The 21,232-nt window shown below is 41.0% G+C and overlaps 1 protein-coding gene across 1 annotated transcript; it reads right to left on the bottom strand.

The window, feature by feature from the left end:
- Window positions 1–131: 131 nt before the first annotated feature.
- Polr1B (RNA polymerase I subunit Rpl135) lies at window positions 132–20,803 on the bottom strand. The gene is made up of 20 exons (XM_076130763.1): window positions 20,624–20,803; window positions 20,124–20,453; window positions 19,860–19,952; window positions 18,677–18,823; window positions 15,537–15,709; window positions 14,277–14,526; window positions 13,836–13,991; window positions 12,596–12,762; window positions 11,319–11,466; window positions 9,832–9,892; window positions 8,952–9,151; window positions 8,130–8,283; window positions 7,587–7,677; window positions 5,599–5,794; window positions 4,964–5,178; window positions 4,260–4,398; window positions 3,358–3,564; window positions 2,408–2,611; window positions 1,018–1,182; window positions 132–383 (listed from the first exon to the last, which is right to left on the bottom strand). Exons 1-20 carry the CDS (start codon window positions 20,708–20,710, stop codon window positions 174–176), a joined length of 3,393 nt encoding a protein of 1,130 aa, XP_075986878.1. The 5' UTR covers window positions 20,711–20,803; the 3' UTR covers window positions 132–173.
- Window positions 20,804–21,232: the final 429 nt, after the last annotated feature.

Below are 21,232 nucleotides of genomic sequence, written 5' to 3'. Positions count from 1 at the left end.
GAATAAGATTAAAGTTTGTATGGGATTGATAGGATCAACACTCCCATAGATAGGAATGGAACCTATAGGATAAAATTGTACTATACTATAAGAAGTCGGGCTAGTCCGGTAGCAGGCAAATAAAATAGAACTTAACAACATAATTTTATTCCTTAAAAATTAACTCATTCACTCTAAGCAGCTGTAATAGCAAGATTCTGCGTGCAGTTAATTTTGACGTTAATATTGACACACGCTAACTGTGTGACAAAGAACTTGAAGATGTAAGGTATCGCGACGGAGACGAGGTGGCCCTCCCCGCACAGGCGGCACGTCTCCTTGCTCTGCTCGCTCCTGCCGATGATGGGGCCCAGGAGAGTGCCGCATTTTGAACACAACGTTGCCTGTGGATATTTGTATTAATTTAGCATTAGTTCAGCATGTTGTTGAAATTATAGGAAAATTGGGTAAGTGGTTTTGTTTTCTTTGTAGATGTAGTTAAGGTGCCATGTAAAACGAGCGCGTCTCGCTTCATTTCATGAATAAATGTTGAAAATATTTTTCGTGGGGTGAGATTCAGTTCCACCACACGTGGCGTTATCGTTACTACGGCGACGTGAACACATTAGGCACTGCTCTAAACTTGCAGATATTTGTAAAACATTTGCGATTTGCAGGTGTAGACAGTTAACACCATAAGAGATAAGTTTTAGTATTGTAATTATTTGTAATATTCATATTATTAATAATTCTGTGTTTATAGTAAAAAAGGGTATAAGTCCGATTTTATCAAAAATTAGAGTGCACTACATCCCACCTCTTGCAACATTTTTAGACTAAGTTAACCATTTTTGCTCATCACTAACTTCCTTATTTTAAAGATAAATAATATCCACTGTTACCAATAGATTGAGCGTATTTCCTGAACATTTCGGTATACTTAACCCATTATCGAAAAAACTGACTTATACGATTTTTCAGTAGATGCACAGAGTTACAATAAACTATTAAGATATTATTTATTATAGTAAGCCTGACCTCGGTCTTGTCGGAGCAGTGGAACAGTCGGTCGTGCAGCAGGAAGGCGGCGCCGTGTGACACGAGCGCGTCTCGCTCCATCTCCCCGAGCCGCACCCCTCCTCCGCGCCGCCGCCCCTTCACGGGCTGGCGCGTCAGCGCGTCCACCGCGCCCGTCGTGCGGACCTGCGGGGACACCGTGTCACATTAGCACTTGTACGAACATGAAAGCCGCGGAGAGTATATAGGTACAAGTTGCGGCGAGCGTATATAAGACTGATTGATGAGAAGATTTATATGAGTGAAAAAAACATCGTAATGTAACTATGTATGCCTAAAATTTGATTAAAATATTTCTCGATCGAACCCGCACTCGGCTAGCGTGGTGAACTTAAAGCCTAAACCCTCCCTCGTTTGGAAACCCTTAGCGAGCAACGGGACATAAATAGCTAAATTATACAAAAAAAATAAACAATATCCTTTAAATTCGCATAATGAATTGCTATAAAAGTATGAGAAACTCGTAGCAAAAATAACAATAGCTGCGTGGATCAATATCTGATGTTAAGTTACACTTGCCGAGGTTGGTAAAATTGTGTGTTTCTGGTGTCATTTTCAAAGAACTTTGACAGTAGTCAGAAGCTTGAAAGGTACAACGCAGGTATCTGGGTTATGGAGGTATATTAGGTTCGCTTCATGTAGAATACTAGTATTAAGCTGCATACTGTGAGACTGGAAGCCGACTCCAACATAGTAGAAGACACATTGTGTTGAAACCTTGCATGTCTTAAAATTGTTTAACATTTTGCTGAAAAGGAGCGTAAAGTCTATACCACCATAGTGGACTCAAGGCCTAACCCCTCCCTCTTTTGGAAGGAGAAGCCAAAATTGGAACAGTAACGGGTTAAAAATCATAACATGTAAATTATGCAAGAAATAATATCCCTTAAATGTATAAGGTGAACAGAACAATATAAGGTGAATAAAAGTACGAGGAGCTCGTGGCTAAAAATTGATCTCTGAGGTTAAGCTACACTTGCTGAGGTTGATCTCTCGATGCATGACCATATAAGTCGTAAGAGTCGTAACAAATTCTTCCGTGTTTTGGAGGGCATGCAAAATTGTGGGTCCCAGCTGTCATTTTTAACGATCTTTAACAGTCGTTAACAGCGGTCAGAAGCTTGAAAGTCTGACAACCAGTCGTTACCGAGGAGTATGTGTTATAACCCAGATAACTGGGTTATGGAGGTTTCGGCAGTCGCTTCATGTAGAATACTAGTATTAAGCTGCATACGGTGGGACTGGAAGCCGGCTCTAACATAGTTGGAAGAAAGGCTAAACTAATGATGATGTACTATACAAGTTTTTCAATTCTTCTTTAACCTGGTAAAACATTTTATTGCACACATACCTGCCACTTATCCGAGACCATATGCCTTAGTCGTTGATAATGAATAACTCCGAAGAAGATATCAGCGGTCATCTCTCTGCCATCGGTCCCGCTGTACATTCTCTCAGTGCCGTAGTAATTGTAGCCGGACGCTTCGAGCAACCGGCCGAAGTAATTGATCGCCGTGTCGTTCTCATTGAAACGGAACGGCGTTGCATCGTGAACCTGTTTTAATAAGTAACTATTAGGTCGAGAAAAAGTCTTCTCTCATTATAGTATGTATGAACTTGTAATAAAATCTCTTTGGCTTCAAGAATCATAAATGAGTACACGGTTCGTTAGGTTTCTTTCAGTGAGCTTGTGAGGTACTTAAATATCGAGCTTGTGTGTGTAGAGAATTTATTAGATGTTCATACATACTATAATGCCAAAATACTTTTTCACTGACCTAATATTATACAACGTGTTGTTACAATGTGGATTCTGCTACCTAAATCTCAGCAATTGCCGTAGCAAATGGCAACACTTGTCTAAAACAACATTTCCGCCAACGTCAACGACTGAAGAACCCAAGATGACGACTGCGGTTTGTTTGTCAGTGCCATTACAATTTAACGCAATTCTCCATAATACGAATTTTACGGATATTATGTTGTCGACTCGAAATCAATATATTTTATGTTTTGTTATTCATATAAGGTTCCGATCGAGTCTATCGTACCCATTGAAGCAAATCCTACTAATATTATAATAGTATGTAGTAGAGTATGTATGTATGGATGTTTGTTCCTCTTTCACGCAAATACTACCGAACCGATTACGATGAAAATTGGTATATAGGTAGCTGAAGACCCAGAATAACACATAGGCTACTTATATCCCGGAGTTCCCGAAGGATCGGGATTTACACGGGAAGGGTTGCCACGCGGACGAAGTCGCGGACGCTTACTATTAATAAAGAGGGTACTCACATGTCCATGGATACTGGCGGCCTTGCCAGCCATGCACTCGATCATCATGGCGATGGTCATCCGCGAGGGGAAGCCGTGAGGGTTGAACAGCACGTCGGGCACGAGCCCTGACTCCGTGAACGGTAAGTCCTCGGCCGCCCACTTCTGCGAACAGATTCCCTTCTGCCCCGCCCGGGACGCGAACTTGTCACCTACTGTTGGGTTGCGCTGTGGAACACACGTTAGCTTTAAACTAGTAACGTTACAATTAAATTGTGACAACCGATTTTTTATTTACTTCGAAACACTCCGCGACGCAGTGGTTAAGGTGGTCGCTACGCCACTACCGTGCGTCGTGGGTTCGATTCTCACACGGAACGATTATTTAAGCGAAGCAAAAATAGTTGTTTCGGTTCTGGTTGAATTTTGTGTCCGTTGTTCGTATGTTTGTAAAAGTACTCACGACACAAGGGCAATTAGGAAAAACAGAAACCAACCGTAACTAACGCGTAATCATTTCTTATTCGAAACCGATATCATTTTAATTAGAAATTAAAATTTAACCCATTACTGTCCCACTGCTGGGCAAGGGTCTCCTCCCGTAATGAGGGAGGGTTTAGGCCTTAAGTCCACCACGCTGGCCAAGTGCGGGTTGGGTACTTTGCATGCCCTCAATAAATGTATTAAACAAAATATAGGCATGCAAGGTTTCCTCACGATGTTTTCCTTCACCGTAGCATGTGATAATTATTTCTAATACACACAACTTCGAAAAGTCATTGGTGTGTTGCCTCGGGTTCGAACCTGCGTCTTGCGTGGGAGGTGTCAACTTATACCACTGGGCTATCACTGCTCTTCAATTAGAAATGACTTGACACTAATATCTAAAGTAAGTGTAGTAGCGAGTATAGTCACTTAGTCACCTGTAGTCGCAGCATGACGCAGGCTTTCTTGAGCGGTCGCGAGCTGAAGTCGCCGCACAGTCGCACGCTGTCCACGAACACCTCCTCCTTGCCGTGGTACTTTGACACCACGAACTGACTCTTCTCTCCATCGTAGAAGCTGATAACAAAATTTTATATTATAAATCTAAACTAATTATACTCTCAACTAAGCTATCAGCCTAGGTTTCTTCCAACTATGTTAGAGTCGGCTTCCAGTCTCACCGGATGCAGCTGGATACTAGTATTTTACATGGAGCGACTGCCTATCCTACCTTCACAACCCATTTTTAGTTACCCATTTTTAGTTATAATACGATACTCCTAAGTCAGGCCTTGAAACTTCTGACTACTGTCGAACAAGAAAATGTCAGCCGGAACCCATAATTTAACGTGCCTTCCACGGAGGAATTGGGTATGTTAATCATGGTCACTCATCTACAAAACAACCAACCTCGGAAAAATATCCGCGCGGCTGTTGTTAACTAAGCCACGAGGTCCTCGATTCAACACAAAAGAAAAACACAATTTCCAATAAGAGTTTTATATTAGTATGTAGGCCTTGATCCCAACCCGCACTTGGCCAGCATGGTAGACTCAAGGCCTGACCCGTCCCTCATTTCGGGAGCAGACTCTTGCCCAGCAGTGGGACATTAATGGGTTATTTATATAGTATGGATAGTTACCAATAGAAGGGGTCTTCCGGCTTGACCCTGGCGCCCACGGCGGGCAGGCCGTCGTCGTCGATGTGCGGCGCCAGCTCGGCGCGGGCGGGGTCGCGCCAGAAGTAGCTGGCCGTGTGCTGCAGCTCGATGAAGTCCGCCTTGTACACGGCCCCGGCCGCGAACCCGCGCTCGTACGCTGACTTGTTGATTATCATCGCGTCTTCCATGTCGTAACCCTGGCGGAACATGCAACATATACATTATAGCTGACCCGCCCGCGCAACTTCGCTTGCGTCACATAAGAGAGAATGGGTTCTAATTTTCCTCGTTTTTGTAACATTTTTTAATGGTACTCTGCTCCTATTGGTCGTAGCGTGATGATATATAGCCTTATAGCCTTAGTCGAGAAATGGGCTAACTAACATTGAAAGAATTTTTCCAATCGAACCAGTAGATAGAGATAGAGAACCTGAGATTAGCGCGTTCAAACAAACAAACTCTTCAGCTTTATAATATTAGTATAGATTAGAACTGCAATACGTCAAATTGCGCCTTAATTTCTTGTAAGTAGTTGACGTAAGGCCTACCTCCTCCTACATTACGAGAAGAGACCCTTGCCCAGCAGTGGGACAGTAATAGGTTTATTATATATTCACCGTATAAGAGATAACAGCAACAATAGCGTTAGTCCCGGCGGGGTAGTCGTCCAGCCCCACGTTGTCGTAGTGCGTGGGGCGGAACAGCGGCGTGGCCGGCGTCTGCAGCCGGTACAGCTTGGTCTCCGCGTTGCTGTGCCACGTGTGGATCGGCGTGCCCATCGTCTGCTTACCCATCTGACACTGGTACATGTTACTGTAACAATTATATACGGTCACTAACAGAAATAACTGACTTTTCTGAAACGACTTCGTTCGATTCCAATTCGAGACTCAAACAACTAAAGCTAAGTTTAAACGCAATTGAATAGATAAACTACCGTTAAATGTACTCAGACACCGGGTACAAAGCAATCAAACATTGGCATACATAATATCATGCCTGTTTAACCCGAAAGTGCAGGCATACATGTATGAAATACACCCACATTTCCTTTACCTTTGTTAGCCGCGAACCTTGAACACAAGGTTCTCTGCCAAAGTGTTGTACTATATTTTCTAACTCTTAAATTCCAAACTAAAGCTCGATTAAACACTAGCTTAAAATGAAAATAATCTAAATCAAACAATTCAATTAGTTTCACTTTAAACCAGCGTTCAATCATGCGCTTGTCTGAAATTTAAAAGTTCAATATTAGTCCATTGAAATGTTACATGGATTTACATTTCTTAGAGGACGCAATTTTATTTTTGGAACATGTAGGGGGGGTCAATAGAAGCTTAACTTGAAGTTTGTGGGGTCGCCACACTTGTCCCCCGGCCGCCATCTTGGAAAAGGGGGTGGAAACACTTTTTTCGCTATATCTCGGAAACTATGCAATTTTTTTTATAACTATTTTCTTGACTGCTCTATAACTTTTTTTAGCGACAGCCGCGCGGATGGGTCTCTGAGTTTAAGCCACGCTTGCCGAGGTTGTTTGGAGGATAGGTGTCCATCTTACACATATCGAGTTCCTCCCGGTTTCGGAAGACACGTTAAATTGTGGGTCCCGGCTGTCATTTTCGAAGATATTTGACAGTCGTTAACAGTACTCAAAAGCTTGAAAGTCTGACAACCAGTCTTAACGAGGGGTATCGTTTTATATCCCAGGTTAATGGGTTGTGGAGGTCAGATAGGCAGTCGCTCCATGTGAAACACTGGTATTTAGCTGCATCCGGTGAGACTGGAAGCCGACTCCAACATAGTTTGGAAAAAAGGCTAAGCTGATATGAATATATTAAATAAATGAACTCAGACCAATCTTGTAGAGTATCTTTCGAGGAAAATTTTGCCCTATAATTTTTTTTATTTCATTAATTAGAAACTCAGAAACAGCGCTCCGAAATAGACCGGAATAGGAAGGAAAATTTTTGTAAAAAAAATCACTATTTTGCTTATAACTTTTTTAATTGTTAATTTAGGACAAAAAGTTATTAAACATATTGGTAGGCAAAATAATTTGCTACAAATTATGCATTTACAATTTTATTGTAAGACGCATAGTTTCCGAGATATAGCGAGAAAAGTGTTTCCACCCCCTTTTCCAAGATGGCGGCCGGGGGACAAGGGTGACGACCCCACAAACTTCAAGTTAAGCTTCTATAGACCCCCCCTATTTGTTCCAAAAATAAAATTGCGTCCTCTAAGAAATGCAATATTCGGCCCTCAAATTGTAACATTTCAATGGACTATATGACATTATCTCGAATCCAATTCGACTCTACTCGTCCGAAATGACTTGACCGATTCTCATGTTTGTGAGTAGGTCCGAGATCGGCCAACATCTATTTTTCATACCCCTTAGTGATAAGGGTTGTCTACACTTAACTATTGTTCAGGACTTTTTGTTTAATTTTGTTGCATTAAAAATACATTACGACCCTACATTTTTACCCTTTTATCACTAAAAACTATTTTTTAATAGCCATTTTAGTATAATCTATATAGCAAAACAACGTTTGCCGGGTCTGCTAGTTGTTGTATAAGATATTTGAAACTTTGAACTCACCGGGGCGACTGGTTGCAGTCAGGCATCGGCACCAGCTGCGCTAGGTTGCTCATGAAAGCTGTTTGTGATAACTCCATATGCGTGGTTTTACCTAAAACAAAGAATACATACAGAAAGTATAGCTATTTGTTCCGCTGTTACGTTTACTACTTATACTATCCGAAACTATCGGATAAACTTAATCTATACTAATATTATAAAGCTGAAAAGTTTGTTTGTTTGATTGTTTGTTTGTTTGGACGCGCTAATCTCAGGAACAGGTACGATTTGAAAAATTCTTTCAGTGTTGGATAGTCCATTTATCGAGGAAGGCTTTAGGCTGTATTACTTCACGCTACGGCCATTAGGAGCAGAGTAGCAACGAAAAATGTTACAAAAACGGGGAAAATTCCCTCTTATGTGACGCAAGCGAAGTTGCGCGGGTCAGCTAGTTAATAGTATATTCGGGAGACCCTTGCCTAGCAGTTTTTTTATCCTTCTCCCGGGATAAATAGAAAACGAAAATTGATGTAAACGGGCCAATGATGACGAGGATTTGTATACCTTTATGTATTTCCTGGTGCGTGACGGCTATGTCCAGGTACAGTTGCTCCATGGTGCCGATGAGCTCGAGCTGCCCCGTGGACAGGTTGATGACGGGCCGCATCATGCGAGCCTCGCTCGTCATCAGGAACACACCCGCGTATTGGGCACATATCTGACAAACACACAAATTATTATTTATAAGGCCGCACATGTTGGTCCCAACGCTCATACCAACATTGGACTGCTAACACGGCGAGGCGTACACTCGTTGGCTAATAAACTAGTTCTGTCCCGTCAGATCGCGAGCATTGGCGCAGATGAAGAAACCGACACGAGCCGGCCAACTACCAATGCTCGCCCCAACTTTGGGACCAATGCCATTTTCTAGATCCACACGTTGGACGAACGAATAGCGTTGGGGCCTATATTATGGCCAATGTTCGGAGCCGGCGGTAGTATTGGACATCTGACACATACACGGAATAACTAACACAAGAGGAAAGGCCACGTTGTACTATTTCAATAAGATGGCTGGCGCCAAACTCAGTCAATGTCATTTAACAATTATTTGTGGATTGCACAAATAATTTTTCGAATGACGATTGAACCTCACAGTCAGTCAATCAGTTTCGGCAGTATTACGAACAACAAAATCGACTGTAAGCAATTACTGCACTAACCCCCGGTTTCTGAGGTACATTTAGCGGTAAATAAGGGCAATCAGACGAGATAAAAAACGTAAACAAGCGGACCGTTTCTGAGTTATTCGGCTTGTGCTGATCGTTTCGAGACCCGAAGACGTGTTTAGTTAAGGTATAACCATAAGCACATTTACCCTACCTCTTTCTTAGGCACGACGACGATCTCGGTGGTGATGGGCAGCTCCTCGCCCTTGATCTTGAGGGTCCGCAGGTAGGCGGCGGACTTGTCCACCGTGTCCTCGGCCAGGTAGCCCACCAGCCGGCCGTCCACCAGCACCGGGTACTTGTACACGTCGCGAGATATCGGCGTCTGGGCTACTGAGCTTATTGGCTCCATACCTTTGCCGAAGAACATTATATTGTTAGAAAAAAAGAAATATAAAAAAATTATAAATAAAAATAAGTATCATTGGACGACACACACAGTCTTTTGATTCCAAACTAAGCAGAGCTTGTACTACGGTAACCAAATAACTGATAAACATACTTATATACTTCTAAATACATACTTATATAGATACATTAACATCCAGGCTCAGAACAAATACTCGTGCTCATCACACAAATGTTTGTCCCGGGTGGGATTCGAACCCGCCACACGCGGCGCTTCGGTTCTTGCGGCGAGGTGACCACTTAAACCACTGCGCCAAACGTGTAGTTAGAAATGAAATGCAAGTTTGGCGCAGTGGTTAACGTGGTCGCCTTGCCGCAATAACCACAGCGCCCCGACTCCCCCGTGTGGCGGGTTCGAATCCCACCTGGGACAGATATTTGTGTGATGAGCACAAGTATTTGTTCTGAGCGTGTTTGTAAATTTATCTATATAAGTATGCAATTGGAAGTTTTATAAATATGTTTATCAGTTATCTGGTTATGATAGTACAAGTTCTATATAGTTTGAAATTTTATGACCGTGTGTGAGTTGTCCCAAAATGCTTATTTTATATTTATGCATATTATTTATACCTGCAATGTGGTTCGAGGAAAAGTACCCAACAAACTAATGACATTTAACTCACCGCATCTTTCGAGAACTTGTGGTAAATTCGCCACTTGCTTAGGATCTGGATGTTGCGTCACCTATTAAGAAAGACAAACAAAAAATTGAAGAAAAATATTTATGCAGGCAGTGGGGCTCTAAAGGCGATCTTTGAGACTAAATTAGACACTTGTATTCATTTAAATAAATAAATCTATACTAATATTATAAAGCTGAAGAGTTTGTTTATTTGTTTGTTTGTTTGAACGTGCTAATTTCGGGAACTACTGGTCCGATTTGAAAAAATATTTCAGTGTTAGATAGCCCATTTATCGGGGAAGGTTATAGGCTATATATCATCACGCTACGACCAATAGGAGTACCAGAGTACCAGTGAAAAATGTTACAAAAAACGGGAAATAATCCCATTCTCTCTTATGTGACGCAAGCGAAGTTGCGCGAGTGAGCTAGTTTATTACATTTATTTCACAAAAGATTACAGTACAACATGATACATTTAGGGACTACTCACATTCATTCAACTGCTGAAACATTTTGGTCACACTTATATCGTTTCGCTTATTGCAAAAGAAATTGAAACAGTGGAACGTAAAAGCATGCAACCTATGCAGGTTACAATTTTTCTACCCGCTTACAGCGCTGAACACGGCAGAACAGCGCAGAACTCTTTCTATAGCACTCGTATGAAAAAAACCACACTTATTCTCATTTTATACTCGCTTGCCGCGAAAGTCAAATAGACGCGGAAAGCTGTAAGGATGCGTACGTGTCTCCATACAAAATCGCTGTTTTCTATGGACATAAGTTGATGCGCCCATAGCCAGTTGCGCTCACCGGCTGGTAAACGATCTGTGGGTTAAGCAACCGTTGGAGCGGTAATTCTATAGATGGGTGACCGCAAAGTGATATTTGAACTGGGCGTCTCCGTGCTTCGGAGGGCACGTTAAGACGGTCCCGGTTGTTGTCTACTAAGATAACAGACGTTAAGCCACGTCAAAGGCCTCTCGGGCGGCTTGAACATCTTTGACACTAGGTTGACCACTAACCATACGGCAAACACAAAACATGGACATTAGTTGAATCGAGCTGAGTAAATGTGAGTAGTCCCTTAATAGGCATAGTTCTAGGGATGCACTCTGCAGTAGTGAAGCCAGTGGCGTAGCTATACCCTTCGAGACCCGTGGCAAATTCATCGGGTGGGCCTTCTCCTCCCAATATAAAAAAGTTGAATCATTTTATTTTACAAATTGTTTGAATTATTAATAATTTTTTTAACTTGTTTATGTAACTGAGTAGGTAACAAAAAATCAAAGACAGTACTTTTTTTTTACTAAACAATACTAAACATGTATAATAAATGTCGGAAGTTGGGATTCTCCGCTGATTGGGGGCCCTTCCGGCTGGGTGCCTGTGGCATTTTGCCGACTTGCCACCCTGTAGTTACGCCGAGTGAAGCCATGTCATAGGAACACAAAGTACGGGATGAGCGAGTGAGTAGTTAGTTACCTGCGCGGTGCAGGTGAGGTGGTTGAGCAGGCCGCAGGGCGCGCCGTCGGGCGTGTGCACGGGGCACACGAAGCCCCACGCGTCCGGCAGCAGCTGGCGCGCCTCCGTCGTGCGCATCTCCATGAAGAACGAGCCGCGGTGGATGGACCTGACACACACTCACACTCAGTATAACCGTACGCAACGTTCATCTCTCTCCCTCTCCCTCTCCGGCAGCAGCTGGCGCGCCTCCGTCGTGCGCATCTCCATGAAGAACGAGCCGCGGTGGATGGACCTGACACACACTCACACTCAGTATAACCGTACGCAACGTTCATCTCTCTCCCTCTCCCTCTCCCTCTCCGGCAGCAGCTGGCGCGCCTCCGTCGTGCGCATCTCCATGAAGAACGAGCCGCGGTGGATGGACCTGACACACACTCACACTCAGTATAACCGTACGCAACGTTCATCTCTCTCCCTCTCCCTCTCCCTCTCCGGCAGCAGCTGGCGCGCCTCCGTCGTGCGCATCTCCATGAAGAACGAGCCGCGGTGGATGGACCTGACACACACTCACACTCAGTATAACCGTACGCAACGTTCATCTCTCTCCCTCTCCCTCTCCCTCTCCGGCAGCAGCTGGCGCGCCTCCGTCGTGCGCATCTCCATGAAGAACGAGCCGCGGTGGATGGACCTGACACACACTCACACTCAGTATAACCGTACGCAACGTTCATCTCTCTCCCTCTCCCTCTCCCTCTCCGGCAGCAGCTGGCGCGCCTCCGTCGTGCGCATCTCCATGAAGAACGAGCCGCGGTGGATGGACCTGACACACACTCACACTCAGTATAACCGTACGCAACGTTCATCTCTCTTCCTCTCTCTCTTTACCCCCCTCACTCCCTTTCCTCTATTCATAGTTTTGTTGCCCTTAGCCATCCGCACAACATGCATACAAAGCTATCTACTATGACTTTTCTTCATTAAACAACGCCAAACCTTAATTAATGAGTTATTATGTCGATAAGTAAGAACCAATTCAATATATACCAGGAGTGTAGCGGGTATTCGTATCCGCTTCGCAAACATGGACCATCCGCATCCGCAATAATTCGAACATCTGAATCCGGATCCGCGGATGTTATAAACGAAAACCGCATCCAGATCCGCAAATTTCTAAAAATCGACATCTGCAGCAACACTAGTCTATACTTAAGTGTCAGATAACTTATCTCTCGCAGTCAAAATTCCATATGACAATCTACCTGAAAGAAATTTACAAATAGTGACACTGTACTAACTTGAAATGCGACATGTATCTCATTCGGTTGATGTTTTCCGCGACGATGGTGAGTCCCTTGTACTGCGCCAGGTTGACGTTGTTCGACGGCGCGTTACCGGTGGCCAGGAACGTCTCCATCTTCTGTTCCAAGTTGCCTGAACTGCGCAGGATTTGTTGCAACTCGTGCTGTTGCCAATAATTACAACTTAAACCCTTCATATTAGGTCGGGGAAAAAGTCTTTTCACATTATAGTATGTATGAACTTGTCCCCGACCTAATACATACAGAGTAGTGATGGAGTGGTTTAAGTTGCACGTCTTACACGGGTCGAGGGGTCGAAGCAATGACTTTTCGAAGTTACATTATCCATACTAATATTATAAAAGCAAAAGTAACTCTGTCTGTCTGTCTGTTACTCAATCAGGCCTAAACTACAGAACCAATTTTCATGCAATTTGGTATGGAGATATTTCGATACCCGAGAAAGGACATAGGCTACTTTTTACCCCGGGAAAATTACGCATAATGGGAAAATTAAGGTGGTGGACGAAGTCGCGAGTAAAAGCTAGTCTTCTTATAAAATGAAAAATTATTATAAAAATGATTCGTAAATCGCTAAGCGCTAAACTCGAGAACGGCTGAACTGATTTCATTTATTATTTTTTATGATATTCCTTAAAGTACGAGGATGGTTCTTACGGAGAACAAAAACGTATAAAAATTAAAGAATCAGCTGTTAGGCGGTACGAAGCTCGCCGGTTCAGAAAGTAAGTAGAAATAATTATCATTAAGACTTGTTCAAACGGTAAAGGAAAAAAACATCGTTATGCAACCTTGTACGCCTGAGAACTAAAACACAGTTCTTGAAAGAATGCAATGAACCCGTATTTAGTCAGCTTATGACCTAACCCCTCCTTCAGGGCGTGTTCCCACTATGTCGTGACGACAGATAATCGTGTAGTTTTAAGTGTCGTGGCTTATATGTTTAAATGGAGGTGTTCACATATAGAACGACACGACTTACTGTCGTCTACGACATTTTTTTCAGTGACGACAGATTATCGTGACAGTGGGGACGGCTAGATACGACAGTCACTAAACGATAAATTTTTTCGACAACAAACAATCGTTATAATAGGAACAGCTAGAGACGACAGTCGTCCAACGATAAATTAATCGTTACGACATAGTGGGAACGCGCCTTCATTCTGGGAGGACACCCTTGTGCAACAGTAATTAGTAAATTTATCATTCTGACCTGTCCGATGGCTAGTTTCTTGCTAGTCCTTGCCTTCTTGAGGATCTGGGAGCGGACGATGATGATGAGCTGTTGCAGCCGCTCCTTCAACACTTGCAGGTACAAGTGTCCGCCCACCAGCAACTCTTGAACCATTACAGCATCAGCACCTTCCACCTGGATACAAACATATTATTTATACTCTCAGACACTTCTTTTATTAGAGTTCCGTACCTAAAGAGAAAAAACTAAACCCTATACTGTATACAGTACGCGCAATCTATCTTGACCAGCTTGAAGTTAGGCATAAAAGAACATTTACGCAGGTAACGCCTGTAACATCACTATTAAGTTCCAAAAACCGGCCAAGTGCGAGTCGGACTTGCGCAATAAGGGTTTCGTACACAAAACCTCACACTTGACTACTTTTAATAAAATTTATAGCAATAAAAAAAAAGTTACCTTGCATTTATTCTGGACTAGGTCATAGAGTTTCTGCGCCATGAACACTAGAGCATGGAACTTGTCTCTATGGTCTGGCAGGTGTATCATCACGCAGCGGTTGAGGAGGAACTCGGCAGCGTCGAGGTCGGTGGACCAGGGAGGCAGCTCGTATAGCTTGGGCTTGAACATCCGTCCCAAGTATGATCGGCACTCGTGAGATGAATGGAGACCTTCTTCGTGGAGCTCCCGAAGCATGTTTTGTATGCAACTGTTGACAATGTAGATTTTTTTATCGTATGTGTAGTAATGTAGTTATTTTTAGGGACTTTATGTTCTTATCGGGGACTTAGAGGGACTCGCACCTTATTAGGACACTAGCTGACCCGTGCAACTTCGCTTGCGTCACATAAGAGAGGCATGATTTTTCCCGTTTTTGTAACATATTTCACTGGTGCTCCGCTCCTATTGGTCGTAGCCTGATGATATATAGCCTTCCTCGATAAATGAGCTATCTAACATCGAAAGAATTTTTCAAATCGGACCAGTATTTACTGAGATTAGCGCGTTCAAACAAACAAACAAACAAACTCTTCAGCTTTATATTATTAATATAGATTAGGCCTAAAAGGAGGTTATAGGTTAGTGGTGACATGAGGAACAAATTGTAGTAGGTCCTCATTGTGGGTAGCTCTTGGGCCAACGCCTGTACAAGGACGGGCATCATCCTTTAACCCATTAATGTCCCACTGCTGGACAATGGTCTTCTCCTCCTGGGGAGGGGTTAGGCCTTGAGTCGGCCACATTGGCCAAGTCCGAGATGGGGAAGTTGTATACCATCAAGAACTGTTGCATCACAACATTTTTTTTCACCATTGAAACAAGTGATAATTATTTCTAATACACACATAACTTCGAAAAGTCATTGGTTGGGTACAAACTCTCTACATTTGGGAGAAGTATGCTTAAACCATTCGGATATCATTGAACTAAAGAAGCAGTAAAAAGGTTTAAAACGATCTATACTAATATTATAAAGCTGAAGAGTTTGTTTGTTAGTTTGATTGTTTGTTTGTTTGTTTGAACGCGCTAATCTCAGGGACTACTGTTCCGATTTGAAAAATTATTTCAGTACTAGATAGCCCATTTAACGAGGAAGGTTATAGGCTATATATCAACACGCTACGACCAATAGGAGCATAGTACCAGTAAAAAATGTTACAAAAACGGGGAAAATGACACAAGCGAAGTTGTGCGAGTCAGCTAGTATAAAATACTTACTTAACATAGTACAGGTCGTTTTTCTTCCCGTTCAGAAGCAGTCTGTATATGTAATGATCCGGCCAGTCCACCAAACACTTCATAATAAGTACAAGAGGCGCGTAATACATCATCTTGCGGTAAGAGAACATGAGTTTACATGTGCCGTTCGTTAAGAAGTGCAACACGTTGTTCTGAAACAAATAATAATTATTTAGACACAGTTTTTTTTTAGTCACTCCCGCACTAAGAATTGCTCTTGTGTCGCGGGCACTTTTGCAAAAATACAAACAACGGACACAAAGTACAACCAGCCTTGAAACAATCATTGGTGGATCGCACAAAAAAAAATGTTTCGTTTGGGAATCGAACCCACAACCTCCCGACGCGGTGTGGCGACCTTAACCACTGCGCCACAGAGGCAGTTATTTCAGATAAGCTATCTAATAAACCAGGCCTAAACTTTGCAAATATTTAGTATACGTAGTTGGTTTGAAAGGTTCCAGGTTTAGATGCGGATATACGAGTATTAATAACATTATATTGATACATAATTAAATTATTTCACGCCTGTTGTTATCGAAGGTGCAGGCAGAGGTCTAATACACCCACATTTCACGATTCACCATCTCAGTCTCATGTAATAGAAGACTAAACACCTGGCAGAATAAGGAAAATTCTAATACAAATTAGAAAAGAGCAATAGTGCCTTGCTTGACAACAGAATCGAACCAGGGACCTCTGCATGGCAGTCACATACACTACCAACCGCGCAACAGAGGCAGTTAATGAAGAATGTTACTAGGTATGCCAAATCGCTTTAAATTTTGACTCAGTAAAGCCTGTGCATGAACATGCAAACTAGTTTTTGTTTAAGTCAAAAATACCAAGTAGTTTTGATTTTACAAGCATTCAAAGTTTCGAAAAATATCGAGTCCTGCTAACAGCGTGACGTCATATTACACCACGCCGTGCGGACCGCGTCCCGCTTATTATCAAGTCTCCAGCCATAGATGTATTAGCTTATGCAGTATTTTGTTGTGTTTTCGTCCGCTTATTACATGTCTAGTGTAATAATATATACAGGGTGTGGCGTAAATAATGGATAATCCTTTACCAGCGGATGGGTGACTTCCCGACTGATCTAAAAATCAAAATTTACCTCTGGCACAAGTATCATAATTTTTGAGATTTTGGCCATTTTGTGTGTTTTTTAAGAAAGCGATTTACTCTCTTAGTTTTTGATGCTGTGATCACAAATTAAGGCTTTTTTTTAATCCGTTTTTTGCAAATAAATCCTGAATAGATGTGCTATTGAATCTACAATCTTGTTTTGTTATTACTACTTGTTTTTTATTTAAATTATGCATTCAAAGTTAAATTTTATAATCTTTCACAATTTTCGTGCAACTTTGAGCACTTGTGGTGAAAAAAAAATGTATGGTGGCTTTACTGCCCACGCCATAAATAATTTCTAAATTTTATTAGAATTCTAAATTGGTATAACATGCAGCATAAATACTGATTATTGTCAAAATATTACAAAGAACTTAAATTATTAACACTTTTGCCGGTCGACTAATTTTATTTTTGCACGCGTTTAAGCTAAGTTTGCTTTCAAATATTCATGTCTATAGGGTTATTACACTATTAAAGATTATTTAGATGATAAAAAAGCTTGGAACTGTGCTGCCTCTACCAAGTCTATTTCAAAATAATGTATTACAAGTTGATGAAAAATTTAACTTTGAATGCATAATTTAAATAAAAAACAAGTAGTAATAACAAAACAAGATTGTAGATTCAAGAGCACATCTATTCAGGATTTAATTGCAAAAAACGGATTTAAAAAAAGCCTTAATTTGTGATCGCAGCATCAAAAAGTACGAGCGTCAATCGCTTTCTTAAACACACATAATGGCCAAAATTTTTTGCAAATAAATCCTGAATTGATGTGCTATTGAACCTAATATCTTGTTTTGTTATTACTACTTGTCTTTTATTTAAACTATGCATTCAAAGTTAAATTTTATAATTTTTCAACACTTTTGTGCAACTTTGAGCACTTGTGTGCAGTGTTGAAAAAAAAGAAATACAAAACATAAATATTATTCAAATAATAAAGATAATTAGAAATCTAAAGAAAACTAATCTGTTGACAAATAAATCATTTTTCATCAACTTGTAATACATTATTTTGAAATAGACTTGGTAGAAGCAGCACAGTTCCAAGCTTTTTTATCATCTAAATAATCTTTAATAGTGTAATAACCCTATAGACATGAATATTTGAAAGCAAACTTAGCTTAAACGCGTGCAAAAATAAAATTAGTCGACCGGCAAAAGTGTTAATAATTTAAGTTCTTTGTAATATTTTGACAATAATCAGTATTTATGCTGCATGTTATACCAATTTAGAATTCTAATAAAATTTAGAAATTATTTATGGCGTGGGCAGTAAAGCCACCATACATTTTTTTTTCACCACAAGTGCTCGAAGTTGCACGAAAATTGTGAAAGATTATAAAATTTAACTTTGAATGCATAATTTAAATAAAAAACAAGTAGTAATAACAAAACAAGATTGTAGATTCAATAGCACATCTATTCAGGATTTATTTGCAAAAAACGGATTAAAAAAAAGCCTTAATTTGTGATCACAGCATCAAAAACTAAGAGAGTAAATCGCTTTCTTAAAAAACACACAAAATGGCCAAAATCTCAAAAATTATGATACTTGTGCCAGAGGTAAATTTTGATTTTTAGATCAGTCGGGAAGTCACCCATCCGCTGGTAAAGGATTATCCATTATTTACGCCACACCCTGTATATGCTATATAGACAGAAAGTGTCATACACTATTTTAAATTAATATTATAATTTGTTTGCCATCGACACGCTAAGAAGAAGAAGTGTAATAATAGTAAATGTTACTATTTAGGACTGTGTGAGCCAGACTTAGCGTGATGTACAATGACGTCACACCGTCAACGGCGGTTACAACTTGTTTTACTTATAAATCGGAAACTAATTGACGTATCAAAGTAATTCTTTCACTAGTATTTTTTATTTTTAACCGAGAATATGGAGTGCTAATAATCAAAATTTGTTAACATTCTCCATTATAATAAAACATTAAATTTAAATTGTTGCATACATACCGTGCTTGTCTGATCGGATGTGACACAGCGCACCATGATACCGTAGTCAGAGAACAGGTTCCCTCTCATCTTCCACCCTGAACGCTTGATGGCAACAGGGTAGTTACGTCTGGTCACCAACAACATACGGGCTAGACGCTCGTGACCCTGGAAATAAAGGTTCTAATGAAATAAACATCTATACTAATATTATAAAGCTGAAGAGTTAGTTTGTTTGAACGCGCTAATCTCAGGAACTACTGGTCCGATTTGAAAAATTCTGTGTTAGATAGCCCCTTTATCGAGGAAGGCTATAGGCTATATATCATCACGCTACGATCAATAGGAGCCGAGTACCAGTAAAAAATGTGACAAAAACGGGGAAAATTAAGAACCATTCTCTCTTATGTGACGCAAGCGAAGTTGCGCGGGTCAGCTAGTGCTCAATGAAATGTGAGACGTAGATGATCCGAAAGGTGTACACTTCAATGAGGAAGCAGAAGCCATGAAGGATATATTGTGTGAATGTGATGCTTTAGGAAGGAAATTAATGGATCTTTTAGGATGCTTATAAGTTATTATAAGTTATACTCTAAACCAGAAGATTATAGGCTACTACCAAAAACGTTTGATAAGTCTTCATTGAAAAGTTTTACTCTGCCCCCCAACGTCTGAAGTAGCAAAGGAGGGGATCTTTCTTTCTTTCTTTCTCTCTCGGTTAGTGGTCAACCTAATGTCAAAGTTGTTCAAGCCACCCGAAGGCCTTTGACGTGGCATAACGACTGTTAGCGTGGTAGGTAACAACCGGGACCGACTTTTTACGTGCCCTCCGAAGCACGGAGACGCCCAGTTCAAATACCACTATGCGGTCACCAATCTATGGAATGACCGGCTAGGGTTGCTTAACCCACAGATCGTTTACTGACCGGTGAGCGCAACTGGCTATGGGCGCCTCTAAGGAGGGGATGATACAAAGATTCAAAAGTGGTTGAATTGTCTGGCACCTCCACCCCACTATAAGATAAGTTATTGCACTGGCACCCGTACCAGTGCGTTCATGGGTTCGTTACCCACAAGGAATATTTTGATTATTGCACTGCCAACTATGTCTGGCATTATCCGGACTTCTGGCAACTTGGTGTATGACTTTAGCTTATATAGCATTTAGCGAGATGTTTGTATAAGTAATATATAAATAGATAACCTTTATAATGAAATATCCTCCCCACTCGTCAGCATGTTCGTTGTGTTCCACCAGCTCTTCCGGTGACAGGTCTGCCAAGTGACACATTTTAGACTGCAAATTAAAAGATATTATTGTATTTAAAAAATAATTCAAAATTTTTCATACTTGATTTATTGACTCTTTGTATAACGAATGGTCAATGTCAGGCAGGCCTTTGACAATGACTAAGACCAATGTTTAATGTGACTAAACTTGAATAGATATAGGTATACATAGTCATACCTTAATCATTACTGGCAAAGATCCCAGTGACCGATCAACAGTGACAGTCTTCTCATCAATGGACACTGTCATTCTTATTTTAAAATCTCCCTTGTAAGTCGCGGCGCGTTGTCTACATTCAGTTGGCAGCACTGTTTGATTCTTCACACCTATTGCTTCCATTGGCACGCTTGGTTTAGCAAATGCTGCATCATCTATCGTGATTTTAACCCTTTCACCGCCTGGCAACTCGAATTCTGCAGGAACGAGGTCCGCTATAGCAGCTTTCAACCCATCTTGCAACATGTAGTTGAAAGAATCTATGTGTGGTGCCCCCAAGCATTGTAGGTACTGCAAATCAAAAAGTTGCATTTTATCACACAATTATAGGACTTTTTACCTCATTTAGAGGAAGAAGGGTTGAATACAGGTGCAGTGAGTCTAAAATGTAGTGAATTAGGATTTTAAGACTACTTTTAATGGTCTATTCCTGAATATAAACAGTGGCATAGGTTACTCACCGGATTTGCGATTTTTGGTGGTTTTCTGTAATCCGGGTTGCTTGTATAAGCCAACGATGGATTCTTAGCTATTTTCTTAGTATTCATTTTGTATAGAATGCGTACATTTAACTTTTATTTATGTCGAAACAATTGACAGATGCATGTTTTGCACGTGCGGTTATAATGCGAAACGTCAATACCGAATGACATATAGTGACAGTGACATTAGAATGATAAGAAAGAAATAATGTTGCCTGTTTAATTATTTATTCCACAATTCGATTTTTTTTTGTAGAATATTTAAACATACGTTCTTTTATGTAATAACAAGGAATATAGCTATTAGAAATAATGAAAGTTTATTTACAATTGACAGACTATTGGTTTTAAATGTTGTGTATGCCGAGTTCTAATGTCGTTGGCAACGTGCAAAAGATCACTACGCTTCTTCTGCCAACTACGTTATAGCGCGAATCACACAAGAATAATGAAAATACTTGCTTTACCTACTTAAATTACAGCCACTACAGGGATGGTTATGGTATTTATTTCTAGTTCCTAGGTATTGTAAAAAATAGTTTTGAACGCATCCTTAATAATGTTATCAATCAATATGTTTCACACATA

This window comes from Anticarsia gemmatalis, chromosome 24 (assembly GCF_050436995.1).
Source record: "Anticarsia gemmatalis isolate Benzon Research Colony breed Stoneville strain chromosome 24, ilAntGemm2 primary, whole genome shotgun sequence".
NCBI lineage: Eukaryota > Metazoa > Arthropoda > Insecta > Lepidoptera > Erebidae > Anticarsia > Anticarsia gemmatalis.
Note: the sequence above shows the minus strand (reverse complement) of the source record. Positions and strands in the feature narration are given on the sequence as shown.